General features: G+C 36.7%; 1 protein-coding gene across 3 annotated transcripts in view; it reads right to left on the bottom strand.

Annotated features, from left to right (window-relative positions):
- Positions 1–15,480, bottom strand: part of FBXL17 (F-box and leucine rich repeat protein 17) — a 497,950-nt gene that overhangs the window by 468,475 nt on the left and 13,995 nt on the right. For all 3 annotated transcript variants that reach the window (XM_060635240.3, XM_060635241.3, XM_060635238.3), the window contains exons 2-3: positions 9,056–9,178; positions 4,328–4,585 (exon numbers count right to left, since the gene is read on the bottom strand). In XM_060635240.3, the coding sequence (XP_060491223.3) occupies positions 4,328–4,585; positions 9,056–9,178 (381 nt within the window). The remainder of the gene's footprint in view (positions 1–4,327; positions 4,586–9,055; positions 9,179–15,480) is intronic.

The following is a 15,480-nucleotide window of genomic DNA, read 5'->3' as shown; positions in this document are numbered from 1 at the left end:
TCTCTATCAAAAAATGAGTCTCTTATAGACATGATAGGTACAGTTATCTTCTTATCCATTCTGCCAATCTTTGTCTTTTACAGTATAATCTAACTTTTTTTTAAGTAGGCTCCACACCCAATGTGGGGCTTGAACTCATGACTATGAGATCAAGAGTTGCATGCTTAGGGGCACCAGGGTGGCTCAGTTGGTTAAGCAGCTGACTTCGGCTCAGGCCATGATCTCACAGTTCATGAGTTCAAGCCCTACACTGGGCTTGCTGCTTTCAGCACACAGCCTGCTTCAGATCCTCTGTTGCTCTCTGTCCCTTCCCTGCTCGCACTCTCTATCTCTCAAAAATAAATGAACATTTATTTGGGTTGCATGAGTGGCTTAGTCAGTTAGGCGTCTGACTCTTGGTTTCAGCTCAGGTCGTGATCTCACAGTTCATGAGTTTAAGCCCCACATTAGGCTTTGAGCTGGTGGTGTGGAGTCTACTTGGGATTCTCTCTCTTGCTCCCTCTCTCTGTCCCTCCCCTGCTTGCACCGTGTCTGTGTCTCTCAGAATAAATAAACTTAAAAAAAAAAAAATGAACGTTAAAAAAAAAAAAGGAAGAACTGCTTGCTTAGGGCACCTGGCTGGCTCAGTCGGAAGAGCATGTGACTCTTGATCATGAGGTTATGAATTCAAGCCCCACATTTGGTGCAGAGAGTACTTAACATCTTAAAAAAAAAAAAAAAAGTCACATGCCCTACGACTGAGCCTGCCAGGTGCTCCAATTAATCTATTTGACTTAAAGTAACTACTGATAGGGGTGCCTGGGTGGCTCGGTGGGTGAAGTGTCTGACTCTTGGTTTCAGATTAGTTCATGATCTCACAGTTTGTGTGTTCAAGCCCATCAGGTTCTGAGCTGGTGGTGGGACTCTTTCTCTCCCCACTGCTCTCTGTCCCTCCTGTGCTCTCTCTGTCTCAAAATAAAATAAACTTTAAAAATTAAAAAAATAAATAAATAAAGTAACTACTGGCAAGGAAGGATTTACTTCTGCCATTTAGAAACTATTTGCTTACTGTAGGTCTTAAATGTTTTTTGTTCCTCAATTCCTCCATTACCACATTTTTTGTATTTAATAGATTTTATGCAGTATACCATTTGATTCTCTTCCCATTACTTTCCTACACATATTTCAGTTATTTTCTTAATGGTTACCATGGAGACTACAATTAACATCATAAACTTATAATAGCATAATTTGAACAATATCAACATAATGTCAACAGTATACATGATGGTGCTATGTCTCTACTCCTTCTACTTACAGTATTATCATAGATTACACTTTTACACATTACATGCCCATTAACATAGATTTATAATCTTCATTCTATACATTTGCTTTTCTTCAATCACATAGGAAAAAATGAGGAGTTACAAACCAAAAGTGAAGTAAAACTATCTTTTATATTTACCTATATAGCTATCATGCTCTTTTTAGCATTTCATGTAAAGCAGATTTACTAATGATGAATTCCTTTTTTTTTTTTTTTTTTTGATTTTTTTTTTTTAAGTAATATCTAATACCCAATTCAGGGCCCAAATCTACAGCCCCAAGATTAAGAGTCACATACTCCACTGACTGAGCCAACCAGGTGCCCCTTCCCTCACTTTTTGTTTACCTGAGAATATCTTAATGTTGACTTCATACTTAAAGAATAGTTTTGTCAAATATCAAATTGTTTGATATTTTCTCTCTCAGAACTTACATCAGCACACTGCTTTCTGGTTCCAAGGTTTTGCATGAAAAATCAATTGTTAATCTTATTAAAGATCCCTTGTATGCTAAGAGACACTACTCTTGTTGCTGCTTTCAAGATTCTCTATTTGTCTGTGGCTTTTGACAATCATACTATCATGTGTCTCATTGTAGGCTTCTTTGAAATTAATCTGCCTGGAGTTCATTGAGTTTCTTGGATATACAGATTCATGTCTTTCACATCAAATTTGGTACATTTTAGTAATTATTTCTCCAAATATTCTTTCTCTTTCTCTCTCCCTTCTCCTTTTGGGACAATCATAATGCAAATGTTGTTCTCCTTAGTGATATCCCACAGGTCCTTCAGGCTCTATTCACTTTTCCTCATTCTTTTTTTCTTTTTCTTCTCAGACACAATAATTCACTTTGTTTCATCTCCAGGTTCACTCACTCTTTCCTGCCTACCCCTATCTGATGCTGCATCCCTCTAGAAAATTTTTTAATATCAGTTATTGTACTTTTTAGCTCCAGAATTACAATTTAGTTCCTTTTGATAATTTCTAGATCTTTATTACTATCTCAATTTGTTGATACATCATTTTCTAGAATTCTTTTAGTTTCTAAAACTTTTAGTTGTTTGTCCATACTTTCCACTAGCTCTTTGAGCATGTTTCCAAAAATTGATTTAAAATATTTGCCTATGGGGCACCTGGGTGGCTCAGTTGGTTAAGCTTCTGATTCCAGCTCAGGTCATGGTCTCTCATGGTTGTGAGATCCATTTGTGAGATCCTTTGCCAGGCTCTGGGCTGAGAATGGAGACTGCTTAAGATTCTCTCTCCTTCTGCCCTTTTCCCCCACTCCTGTGCACTCTCTCTCTTTCTAAAAATTAAAATTATATGTATTTAAAAAAGAGCCATGAAAATCTGAAGCAAACATCTAATCATAAATTTATAGGTTCCAAGATATCTTACATTCTAGAGAAGTTGTAGAGGTTAGATAAATTCATGGTACTTGATTGGCATATTAACTCTTGTTCCTTAAAGGACTTTTTATTTTCCCTCTATTTCAATCATAGTTATCTTATTCTTACCACAAACACCCTTAACAGTCTGCTCAACTGTTCATATTATATCATGTTTAAAAATACAACAGATTTAGTCAACTTTATAAATACACAGACCTCTATAAATGTCTCATTATAAAGTATAATTTGCCAACAGATTTCTATCACAAAAAAAATCATGCCATGTCAACAAAATTTATAATTTCCCGTTAAAGATTAATTTGTTCTAATACATATAAGAACTTCATTCCACCAGTGGGTGATCGTATATATAGCAGAAATGATCAGGACAGATATTAAAACAAATAACGGTGTTATTGCACAATTTGCCTTTGCAGACAGAACAGTCTGCATTTTAGCATTTTTAATACATAAATTAGATTGACACACCCAGTACTGCTTAAGACAGAATCTCCCCAAATTCCTTCTAATACTGAGCTTTCAATTAATTCATATGTAATGTTTAAATTTAGCGATCTTCTTCTAAGTTCATTTCAGATCAGATTTAAATCTAGGACTTTGCCAATATTCTGCTTTTACTGGGAAGTGTCAGGACTACACCCCACTTCTAAATTTAAACTTTAATCCTAACAAGTTCTTGAATGAAATTATTAATTAACTCTTTCTTTCAAAAATGTTTGTCAAGAAAACCGTAGCTGGAGTGGGAAACGTGCAGGGCCTCTGCCCTCACAGAGCAGGCCCCCTTATTCAAAGTCTTTTGGAGTGGGAAAGTCAAAAGATGGAAGAGATTTTGGAGAATCTAAGCTTTAAACCCCAGTTCCACCACTTGCTAAACATTAGGCAAGTTAATTAATCTTTCTAACCTTTAATTTCTCCCTTTACAAAATGAGTTTAATACCAACTATTTCACAAAGTTACTTCAAGGGTTACATGTTAAAATACAGTAAGTACCTAGTACAAAACTGGGAACATTACTAAATATTCACAATATTCACAAATCTAGAGCCTGGCACATAGAATCCATTCAATACTCATGAATGAATAATCCACTCTGAGACAAAAAAATTTTAAATGGCATTTCCAAAGGAAGTGCATCAAAGATAAAATATAGTATTTTAATCCAATTATTGTTCCAAATATGGGTAATGAGCAGCTTTTACTTCATTCTACACTCCTTAATTTGGACTTTCATTTATGCTTTAAAATATGTATTTTGAAGCACATAAGCATATCATCTAGTAATGTAAAAGGGGAATTAAAAGTCAATTTTTAAAACCTCATACTAACCCAAAATGCATACTATTGGAACCTAAAGCCAAATTTGGTATAAAATTTAACTAACAAAAAAATAAATAAAATGGCTTGTCCCAGAAATTCAGGCACTCACTACAAAACACACCAAAGTTATTTATCAATTTTACTGAACCAACCACTCATGGGTACAAAAAACAAGATGGCTTATTTTAGTCTCTGAGCATTATTTTTAACATATAATAATGTGTTAAAGTGTAGCTTCAAGCAAACATTTTGAGTTAATCAGAGTAAAACCATTTTATAGATGCTAATATTTACCTGTTTGAGTCCTTCATCAGTAAGTTTGTCCTGGTTGCCTACATGAACTTTCTGAAGTAAAGGACAATGAGAGGCAACCGCAATAATAGAAGTGTCAGAAAGCTGTTTACACCTGTAGGCTGTATACCTAAGAAGTCCAGGACACTTAAATGCTAGAACACATACGCCTGTATCAGACATACTGCGACAATCAGAAATGTTGATTTCAATTATATTCTGACTTCTTGATGCAATTTTTTCCAATAATTCATCAGTGACCTAGGAGGAAAAAAAGGAATAAGTTTAAACTTTTGCTAAAAGTAGAAACTTACTTTCCATTCTTTTATTAAGTTTTCCCCCAATAAGTAATAATTAGATTACAGCATGAAAACCACAATCAAAAGAAAACCTTCTTATTGAATATTAAAGCATAACAAGAACTGTGGTATAGTATAAAATGCATACTTAGTCTTTGTTTCTAATTCCTAGAACAAAGCCTCCACAATTCTTGGAATTTCCTGATTGATAGGAGTGTCCTTTGTTATTCATAACAAGCCCCTTTTGACCACACCTGAGTTTATACTAATGAAATGACTTAAACGGGGGCCCTAGATGATACCTTTAGGATGAGGTCTGGTCACCAGAAAAACCATGTGATTAGAAAGTGGTAACTGTCAGCCTCAACCCCTGACTTCCTGGGAGGGTACAGGAGCTAGAGACTAGGTTAGAAAAACTTTTCAACAATGAAAATTGAAGAGCTTCTAGGTTGGCGAACACCTTAAGGAGCCAGGAGGGTGACAGGCCCACAGACTCTATGGAAGCTCCACATCTTCTCCACCCCCCGTACTTTGTCCTAGGCATCTTTTCCATTTGGCCAGTCCTGAGCTGTATCCTTTACAATAAACCAGTAAAAGTATTTTCCTGAGTTCTGTAAGTCATTTTAGCAAATTATCAAACCTGAGGAAAGACTAGAGGGAACTCTTGAAGTCACAGCTGGTCAGTGAGAACTACTGGTGACTCCTGGGACTCATGAGGGGTATATGAAGAGGGGACAGTCTTATAGGACTAAAGCCCATAATCGGTGAGGTCTGCATTAACCCCAGGAGTTGGTGTCAGAATTGCACTGAATTGTTAGATACCCAGTTATTATCAGAGATTTTTTTAGAATGAAAAAAACTCCACACATCTGGTGTCATAAGTGGTATGGAAAAACACCAAGCAAAAATATATGTGTTAATTTTCATTGAAAGCCTAAGATCTATCCTTATCAGGAAAGTTACTTTAACTTTCAAAGTTAAATTTTGAAAAAGTTTGAATATACAAAATTATACTGAGATTTTAATTGCTTTGTTTTCTATTTTTAACCCAGCAGTGTGTATCAGTCATCACATTATATGAATTGTAACTTATTATACCTAGTATTAGATGATCCCTACCACAAAATATAAATTTTAATTGTTTTACTACTTTTTTATTTAAACTTTATTTTTTATTTTTTTAATATACATTTATTTTTGAAAGAGAGAGAGAGAAAGAGACACACAGAGTACAAGTGGGGAAAGGGCAGAGAGAGAGGAAGACAGACTCTGAAACAGGCTCCAGGCTCTGAGCTGTTATCATAGGGACTGATGTGGGACTCAAACTTGGGAATGGCGAGATCATGACCTGAGCTGAAGTCACCACTTAACCAACTGAGACACCCAGGTGCCCCTTTAAAAAAAAAAAAAAAATTAACGTTTATTCATTTTTGAGACACAACGAGAGACATAGCATGAGTGAGGGAGGGGCAGAGAGACAGGTAGACATAGAATCTGAAGAAGGCTCCAGGCTGTGAGTATCAGCACAGAGCCTAACACAGGGCTCGAACTCACAGATGCAGAATCATGACGTGAGCTGAAGTAGGACACCAAGCCAAACAGGTGTCCCTTTACTACTTCTATCAGAATACTACCTCATATATATATATAGAAAATACATCATTTTGTTTATGAACACATCCAAGATTACATACAAATGTCCATATCAAATACCTTTTATCAAAAAAACCCTCAAAGCTAGAGGTGCTTTAAGTGTCCAACTCAGCTCAGATCATAATCTCAGGGTTCATGGGTTTGGGCCCCACATCAGGCTCTGTGTTGACAGCTCAGACTGGAACCTGCTTCAGATTCTGTGTCTCCCTCTCTCTCTGCCCCTCCCCTGCTCGCACTCTGTCTCTGTCTCTCAAAAAAATAAATTAAAAAATGTTAAACAAAATTTGTTTTAATTTATATAAAAAACATACCTCAAAGCTAAGTATGAGTAACCTTAGAATTCATGTGGTAAAAAACTCACATGGCCGTCTGAATTTTAAACATAATTTTTAAAAAATCAACCTGTACATATTCTATACCCAATCATGGAATAAGTCACAGGGATGAAAGGTACAGCATAGGGTGTATAGTGAATGGTGTGGTAATAGCCTTGTACAGTGAGAGATGGCAGCTACACTTGGGATGAGCACAGCATTACGTATAGAGTTGTCAAATCACTGTGTTGTACACCTGTAAAAGTATACTTCAATAAAAAATAAGTAAGTAAACAAATAAAAAAGAAAAAGAGGGTTAATATTATTCAAGTCCCCTGAGTACAAATAATGGTCAAAGAAGATGCACATGATGAAATTTATTTATTTTTTTTTAATTTTTTTAACGTTTATTTATTTTTGAGACAAAGAGAGACAGAGCATGAATGGGGGAGGGGCAGAGAGAGAGGGAGACACAGAATCGGAAGCAGGCTCCAGGCTCTGAGCGGTCAGCCCAGAGCCCGACGCGGGGCTCGAACTCACGGACCGCGAGATCGTGACCCGAGCTGAAGTCGGACGTTTAACCGACTGAGCCACCCAGGCGCCCCGCACATGATGAAATTTAGAACAGAAGTAAAGAACTGTAGTGCTGAGGAGCACTAAAAGTAAGAGACAAGGCTGAAACTACCTTTATGCTCCCTGGAAAAAGCATAAATATAGACAGTTACCTTCAAAGTTAAAACCTGGACATAGCTCTCCTTTTATCTTTTCTTCTTTTTTCATCTCCAGACATAACTACCAATAGAAGGGTAAAGCTATTCTTAGCCTGAGTTTGTAACAAACAGCTCAGATATCCAAGAGTACTAAAGAGCCAATGGATTATTTCACATTACTTCTTTCCACTCTACCAGCCACAATAACTAAATACTCACTATTCTCCCTGGACACAAATTTCATGGACCCAGGCAGGGAAATGACTAGTTCTGTAATTATTTCAGCTTCTAACCAATGAGGCAGAAAAACAAAAAGAAAACTTACACATAAATGTCCAGGATTTGCTTATTTTGTTTAAAGTGAACGAGTGATACACACACACACCCCCCACGTAAACTACTAGTGGTATGCTGCATGCAGTTGGCTTGTACCAACTCACAAGAGCCTGCAATGTGTACCTCTTTCCAAATCAGGGACATCACCGCATTCAGTGATACCACATCCGTAGCCTCAAATAGGCCATGGTGGGAGCATTTGCACCACAAAAACTAGCAAATATTACAAATTGCAGCTTTCTATTTGTTTGTTTTTGAAAGGAGTTGTTAAACATGTGGCAGCACACCAGTACCTAACAGTATCATGGATTTAGAACAGGTTCAGTACTCCAATAAAATCCTACTCTTATTGAATATTTTTATGCATTTCAATGCCAAGTTCTAACAATCAAGTCCAAAAGAAGTTCTAACAACCAAGTCCAAGTCCAAAAGAAAAAAACAACAAGTCCAACAAATTGTATGTAATAAGCACAATTAACTCTACCTTTTTTCCTAACTTATGCCACCATATGAACACATTGGGCAGCCAGGCAATAGGGAAGATTAGAAAATTAATCAAAAGGAAAATAAAAACAAGATATCTTAGCCCATTTTGCTTCTATTTATTCATCTATAACAGTAGTGTGAGAATGCTTAAACTATTGGGGCACCTGGGTGGCTCAGTCAGTTAAGTGTCTGACTCTGTTTCAGCTCAGGTCATGATCTCACGGTTCATAGGATTGAGCCCCACATTGAGCTCTGCACTGACAGTGCAGAGCCTGCTTGGGATTCTCTCTCTTCCTCGCTCTCTGCCCCTCCCCCGATCTCTCACTCACACACACACACACACTCTCACTCTCTCACTCAAAATAAACTAAAATTCTTCAACAAAAAAATTTTTAAAAAATACTTATACTATTCACCTATAACAACAGTGTAAAGATACTATAATTAATAGTATAATAATAACACATTAAAAGGGATAATAATAGTATCAACTCAAAACGTTGTTGGAAGGTTCAAATGCTTTAGTATGTGTAAAGCCCAGAGAACAGTACATGGCATATCAGCAGTACTATATATACATATGCCATCATGTTCTACTACTAAACTAAAATTCATGATATAATTCCTACAAAAAGGGGGGGAAAGCTTAATAACTTTCTTTAAACGTAATGAAAAAAGGGAGAAGACAAAGAGGACTTAGACAAAAGGATTAAGAAGCAACCCAAAATTACCAATCCACATTAAATATCTTCTTCACCACAAGAACCTAGCTATAACATAAATTCACACAAAAAAATTACTGAAGCATGGAATTATAAGTTACAGTCATTCGAACTATCTTGAAAAACTCCAACATGAAAGAAATGATTTCTGAAGAGAAATAAAGATATTTGTTGGGTAGGCCAAGGTGTTTCTTAGAATTAGATTCCATACCTGCTGACGACTACTAAGATCCAGCTGCTTCCAAAACTGGAAATCTAAACAAAGGTCACGCCAGTACTTGCAAACCAACGAGGCAGAAAGGCAACGCTCATCCAGGGATAAATTGGAAAATATCTGTAAATAAAAAAGGAACCATATAATATGTGCTAAATACTTCAAAAGCACAGGAACAGGTTTTTGTTAATTAGAAAAAATTAACTTTTAAAACAGAAAACCATCTTGAATACAAGTGGCCATTGTTAGAAAAGTCATCATTAGGGACAGCCCTAAAGAGGGTATGAGAGTTAAGAATGTGTGTTAACATTACCTTCTATGTAAAAAGAGTGGGTGTGAGAGCAGGGGGATTTCTTTCTAGAGAGAGAAAATGTGTGTTTGCCAGTATTAAAATTTTTACAATTAAGGTATGTATCAATAAATACAATGTGTGGACCATATTGGGATCCTGAACTGAACCAACTATAAGAAGGTTCTTCTGAGACAATCAGATAAAACTGAACACAAGATATTAGAAATCAGAAAATTATTATTCACTTTTTAAGCTTTGATTATATTGTAGTTATATTCATACTGTGGTTACGTTTTATAAAAGTATTATGCATTTTAGATATATACTTTAGTGTTTATAAATAAAATGATATCTAGAATTTGCTTTCAGATACCTTATCAAAAACAAAAAAAAGTTGGTGAAAAAGAAAACAAGAAAGGCAGAATACTGAAAACTAATAAAACTGGTTGAAGATACATGGTGGAGGGCAGGTTAATTATAGTATTTTCTACTTTGGTTTGTATATGATAATTTCCATAACACTAAGTAAAAATTTTAACCAGAACATGTGCTCTAACACTAAATTGTCTTATGCTGGGTTTAAATCATGCCTCCACCATTTATTATCTATGCAACCTTGGACAAATTACTTACTCTCTCTGTACCTCAATTTATCTTTAAAATGGGGATAATAGGGATTGCCTGGGTGGCTGACCTCATCTCAGGTCATGATCTCACCATTCATGATTCTGAGCCCCACATTGGGCTCTCTGCTGTCAGCATGGAGACCACTTCAGATCCTCTGTCCCCCTCTCTTCTGCCCCTCCCCTGCTCTCATTCTCTCTCAAAAATAAACATTAAAAATAATAACAATGATAAATAAAATAAAATGGGGATAATATAGTATTGACCTGATAGAGTTATTGTGAGGACTAAAGGAGTTTAAAGTTTTGGAAACAGTATCTGGAACAGAGTAAATAGTATATAAATGATTCCTATCATTACTATGACCTAAAGTGGTAAGCCTCTGGGCAGGCAAAAGTTGTAGACATCTCAGCTAGAATCTCTGCTATATTTAAATCTTAAGCCTGGGGAAAATAACTACCTTCTCTTCACAGCTACCATTCTTTTTCCAAGGGTCTACTGAGAAATAAAAAATATGTGTAAGAATCACCAGCAAAGATGACATTAAGCCCACTACAATCTCTCACTCCCACTCATGACAACTAAAACCTATGGACAACATACTAAAAGCAATTAACTCAGGACTCCAAAAGGTTAGTAAATAGGGGCACCTGGCTGGCTCAGTCAGTAGAGCTCACAACTCTTGATCTTGGGGTTGTGAGTTTGAACCCCACAGGAGGCATAGAGATTACTTAAAAATAAAATCTTTTTAAAAAGTTTTTAAACATTAAAAATAAATAAAAGGTTGGGTGCCTGGATGGCTCAGATGGTTAAGCATCTGACTTTTGATTTCAGCTGGGTCATGATATCACAGTTAGGGAGACTGGGCCCTGAATCCAACTCTGCGCTGATATCACAGAGACTGCTTGGAATTCTCTCCCCCTCTCTCTGCCCCTCCCCCATGCTCTCTCAATAAACATTAAACTCAAACTCATGCTCTCAAAATAAACATCAAACAAATAAATAAATGTTAGTAACAGATGGATTGGGGAAGTGAGCCAAAACTTAAAGAATAGTCAGTAATAGGAATGAGTTTCCTGAGTTTTTTTTTTTTTTTTCTCCCATCATGGAATAGGATGGCCCCTGTGCAGAACTGTACATAAGACACAACTAAACTACAGAGATAAAACCATCTTTCTGGACAGAATGTGAGACAGAAAATGTGAGAACCTTCATTTTGGGTTTTCTTTCTTTTCCCTTTTCTTTTCTCTCTCTGTTGGCCATGTCCCAATACAGCCTAAGTCACAGAGCTGCAATGTGGCAGCTGTGTAGACACCTAAAACTCTGAAAGTAAAACCATTTTTCTGGCCAGTAGAACCAGCAAAGAGAACTCTGTGGACCAAAGAGTGTGCAAGGAATCCTCACTACCTTTTTTGCCACAAGGCAATGGGATGACATATTTAAAGTGCTGAAAGGAAAACTGTTAAGAACTCTGTATATCTGGCAAAACTATTCTTCAAAAATAATGGAGAAATTAAAATATTCCCAGATGAGCACCTGGGTGGCTCACCAACTGACTTTGGCTCAGGTCATGATCTGATAGTTCATGGGTTCGAGCCCCGCATCAGGCTCTGTGCTGACAGCTCAGAGCCTGGAGCCTGCTTCAGGTTTTGTGTCTCCCTCTGTCTCTGCCCCTTCCCTGCTCATTCTCTTGTCTCCCTCTGTCTCTCAAAAATAAACGTTTAAAAAAATATATTAAAAAAAAATATTTCCAGATAAATAAAAACTGAGGGAGTATGTCACTAGTAAACCTGAGTGTAAGAAATGCTAGAGGGAGCTCTTCAGACTTAAATGAAAGAGCATAAGCCAGCAGCTTGAAATCACATGCAGAAATAAAAAACAACAGTGGGGCGCCTGGGTGGCTCAGTCAGTTGGGCGTCTGACTTCGGCTCAGGTCATGATCTCATGGTCCGTGAGTTCGAGCCCCGCGTCGGGCTCTGTGCTGACAGCTCAGAGCCTGGAGCCTGTTTCAGATTCTGTGTCTCCCTCTCTCTCTGACCTTCCCCCATTCATGCTCTGTCTCTCTCTGTCTCAAAAATGAATAAACGTTAAAAAAAAAAAAAAAAACAGGAAAGATAGGTGTTTGTGTAGGTAAATATAAAATTTATAACTAATGTATTTTGGACTTGTACCCCTTTTATTTTGTACATGATTGAGAAGAAAACTACAAGGGCATCTGGGTGGCTCAGTCGGGTAAGCATTCCACTTTGGCTCAGGTCACGATCTCCTGGTTCATGAGCTCGAGCTTCACTTCGGGATTCTCTCTCTCTCTGCCCCTCATGGGTAGTGTCTCTCTCTCTCTCTCTCTCTCTCTCTCTCTCTCTCTCTCCCTCTCCCTCTCTCTCTGCCCCGCACTTAGTCATACTCTCTCTCTCTCAAAAATAAAAAAATAAAAAATATGTAAAATAATAATTATAAATCTATGTTGCTGGGCACAAAACACATAAAAATATATGACAGGAAGTACATAAATATAGAAACAAAGTTTTTATATATCATTGAAACCATGGTATTTATATTTGTAGGTTAAGTGTCTAACAATAAGGGTTTTTTTTCAAATTTATATTTAAATTCTAGTCAGTTAACATACAGTGTAATATGGTTTCAGAAATAGAATTTAATGATTCATCACTTACATATGATACCCAGTGCTCAATACAAGAGCCCTCCTTAACGCCCATCACCCATTTAGTCCATCCCCCACCAAGTTCCATCAACCCTCAGTTTGTTCTCTATAGTTAACAGTCTTTTATTGTTTCTCTCTCTCTTCTCCCCCTTCTCGTAAGTTCATGTTTGTTTGTTAAATTCCACATGAGTGAAATCCTATGATATTTGTCTTCCTTTGACTTATTTCACTTAGCATAATATACTCCAGCTCCATACATTGTTGCAAATGGCAAGATTTCATTCTTTTTGATGGCTGAGTAATAATCCATTGTGTATATATACCACATCTTCTTTATCCATTCATCAGTCAGTGAACATTTGGGCTCTTTCCATAGTTTGGTGACAGTAAGATTTTTTTATTGTAGTGGGTCTAACATTAAGCTTTTGATCGCCATGATATCCATTTCAAAAAACATTTATCTTGAATAAACATATTGCCAGCTGTATGACACAGCTACTAGAAAAACCACCACATAAGCAATGACGCTGCCCCATCTGTGAAGTTCTGTCAGAAAACTCCAGGTAACCTAAATAACTGACTACATGAGTGACCCTATTTTCTCCTTCCTCAGGCCCTAATTCCTGCCTTTCTGCTTTAAATTAGCCAATAGAGTGAATGAGAAAAACCCTAGACACTCCATAACTGGACCCTAATAAAGGCTGAGCCCCAAGTCTGCTTTCTCTTTCTCTCTGCTCTCAACCTGGCTAGATGGCCCTTGGCATGTTATATATATCATAATAAGAACCCACAGAGCTGGCCCAGCAATAAACGGGGGCCCTGGTTGGTGAAATGTCTGTGGAGTATGCCTTGAGTAATGTGTGCCTGAGTGAACACTGCAGGCATTTCTGACATAATGTACTACCATAGACAGGCTCAAGACCAACAAAACAGTATTAATTCAAACTAGGTTGTTATAAATTATGATGCTTATATCCACCAGAGCAAATATTAAGGAACTAACTAAATATACATACATAGAAGAAAAGAGAAGGGAATCAAAATAGTACACTTAAAATATTTCATAAAAAGGGCAATGGAGGAATTGATGAACAAAAAGTATAAGACAGAAAACAAGAAAAATGCAGAAATATTTCCTTATCAGTAATTACATCAAATATAAATACATTAAACTCTCCAATTCAGAAACAGAGAATGAAAGAATGGAACATAAAGATGATCAAGGGGTGCCCAGGTGGCTAAGTTGGTTGAACATCCGACTTCAACTCAGGTCATGATCTCACCATTCATGGGTTTGAGTCCCATGTTGGCCCCAAGTTGGGCTCTGTGCTAACAGCTCAAAGCCTGGACCTGCTTCAGATTCTGTGTCTTATTCTCTCTGCCCCTCCCCTGTTTCCCTGTGTTTCTATCTCAAAAATAAATATTAAAATATTAAAGAATAATAATAACAATAAAGACGATAAAGTTACATACTGTCTATAAGAGACTGACTTTAGACCCCAGGACATAAATGGATTAAAAAGATGGAAAAACGTATTCTATTCAAATAGTAACCAAAAGAGAACTGCAGTGTCCCCATTAATGTCAGACAAAATAGACTTTAAGACAAAAATTGTTACGAGACCAAAAAAATTTACAGAATGATAAAAGGTTAATCCACTAAAACGATATAACAATTAAATATGTACATGTAACAGAAGTCCAAACTAGATCAACCAAAAACTGATTGAAGAGTTGAAGGGAAAAATAAATAGTTCTACAAGAGAAACACCAAACCCCCATTTTAATAACAGATAAAACAACCAGACACAAGATAAATGAGGAAACTGAAAATGTTAACGCTTAAACCAACTAGGCCTAACAGATATTTATACAGCACTTCACCCAACAACAGCAGACTACACTTTCTTCTCAAGTGCACATAGATAAGCCATATGTTAGCCACAAATCAAATCTCAATAAATTTTAAAAGACTGAAATCACACAAAATATCTTTTCTGACCACAATGGAATGACATTAGAAATTAGTAACAAAAGGAAATATAGAAATATGTGGAAATTAAACAGCACATTTGAAAACAATCAAAAAAAAAATCACACGGAAAAGCAAAAAGTACTTTAAGATCAATGAAAACAAAAACACAATATCCCAAAATTTATTTTTTCTTAGATTTTTTTAATGTTTACTTATTTTGAGAGAGACAGAGAGCATATAGGGGAAAGGCAGAGAAAGAGAAAGAGAGAGAATCCAAGCAGGCTCCACACTCGACATGGGACTCGATCTCACGAACTACAAGATCACAACGTCAGCCGGAATCAAGAGTTGGACACTTACCCTAATGAGCTACTCAGGCACCCCTAAAGATTTTACTTTTAAGTAATCTCTCCCACCCAACATAGGACTGGAACTTACAACCCTGAGATGAAGAGGTTCATGCTCTACTGACTGAGCCAGCCAGGTGCTCCCAACATCCCACAATTTATGGAATATAACTGTAAATAACTGTATTAAAAAGAATAAAGATCTCAAACGAATAACCTACCTAACCTTCCACCTTACAGAACTACAAAAGGAGAAGAAAACTAAATATAGGCCAAGGAGAAGGAAGAAAATAAAAATCAGAGCAAATGTAAATGAAATATAGACTAGAAAAACAATAGAAACAAAGAAAACATAAGTCCATTCTTTGGAAAGATCAACAAAATTAACAAGCCTTCAGCAGATTAAAAAGAGAGAACACTCAAATTACTAAAATATGAATGAAAATAGAGATATCGGGGTACCTGGGTGGCTCAGTCAGTTAAGCATCTGGCTTGGGCTCAAGTCATGATCTCGAGGTT

Source organism: Panthera onca, chromosome A1, assembly GCF_046562875.1.
Source record: "Panthera onca isolate mPanOnc1 chromosome A1, mPanOnc1 haplotype 2, whole genome shotgun sequence".
Lineage (NCBI taxonomy): Eukaryota > Metazoa > Chordata > Mammalia > Carnivora > Felidae > Panthera > Panthera onca.
Note: the sequence above shows the minus strand (reverse complement) of the source record. Positions and strands in the feature narration are given on the sequence as shown.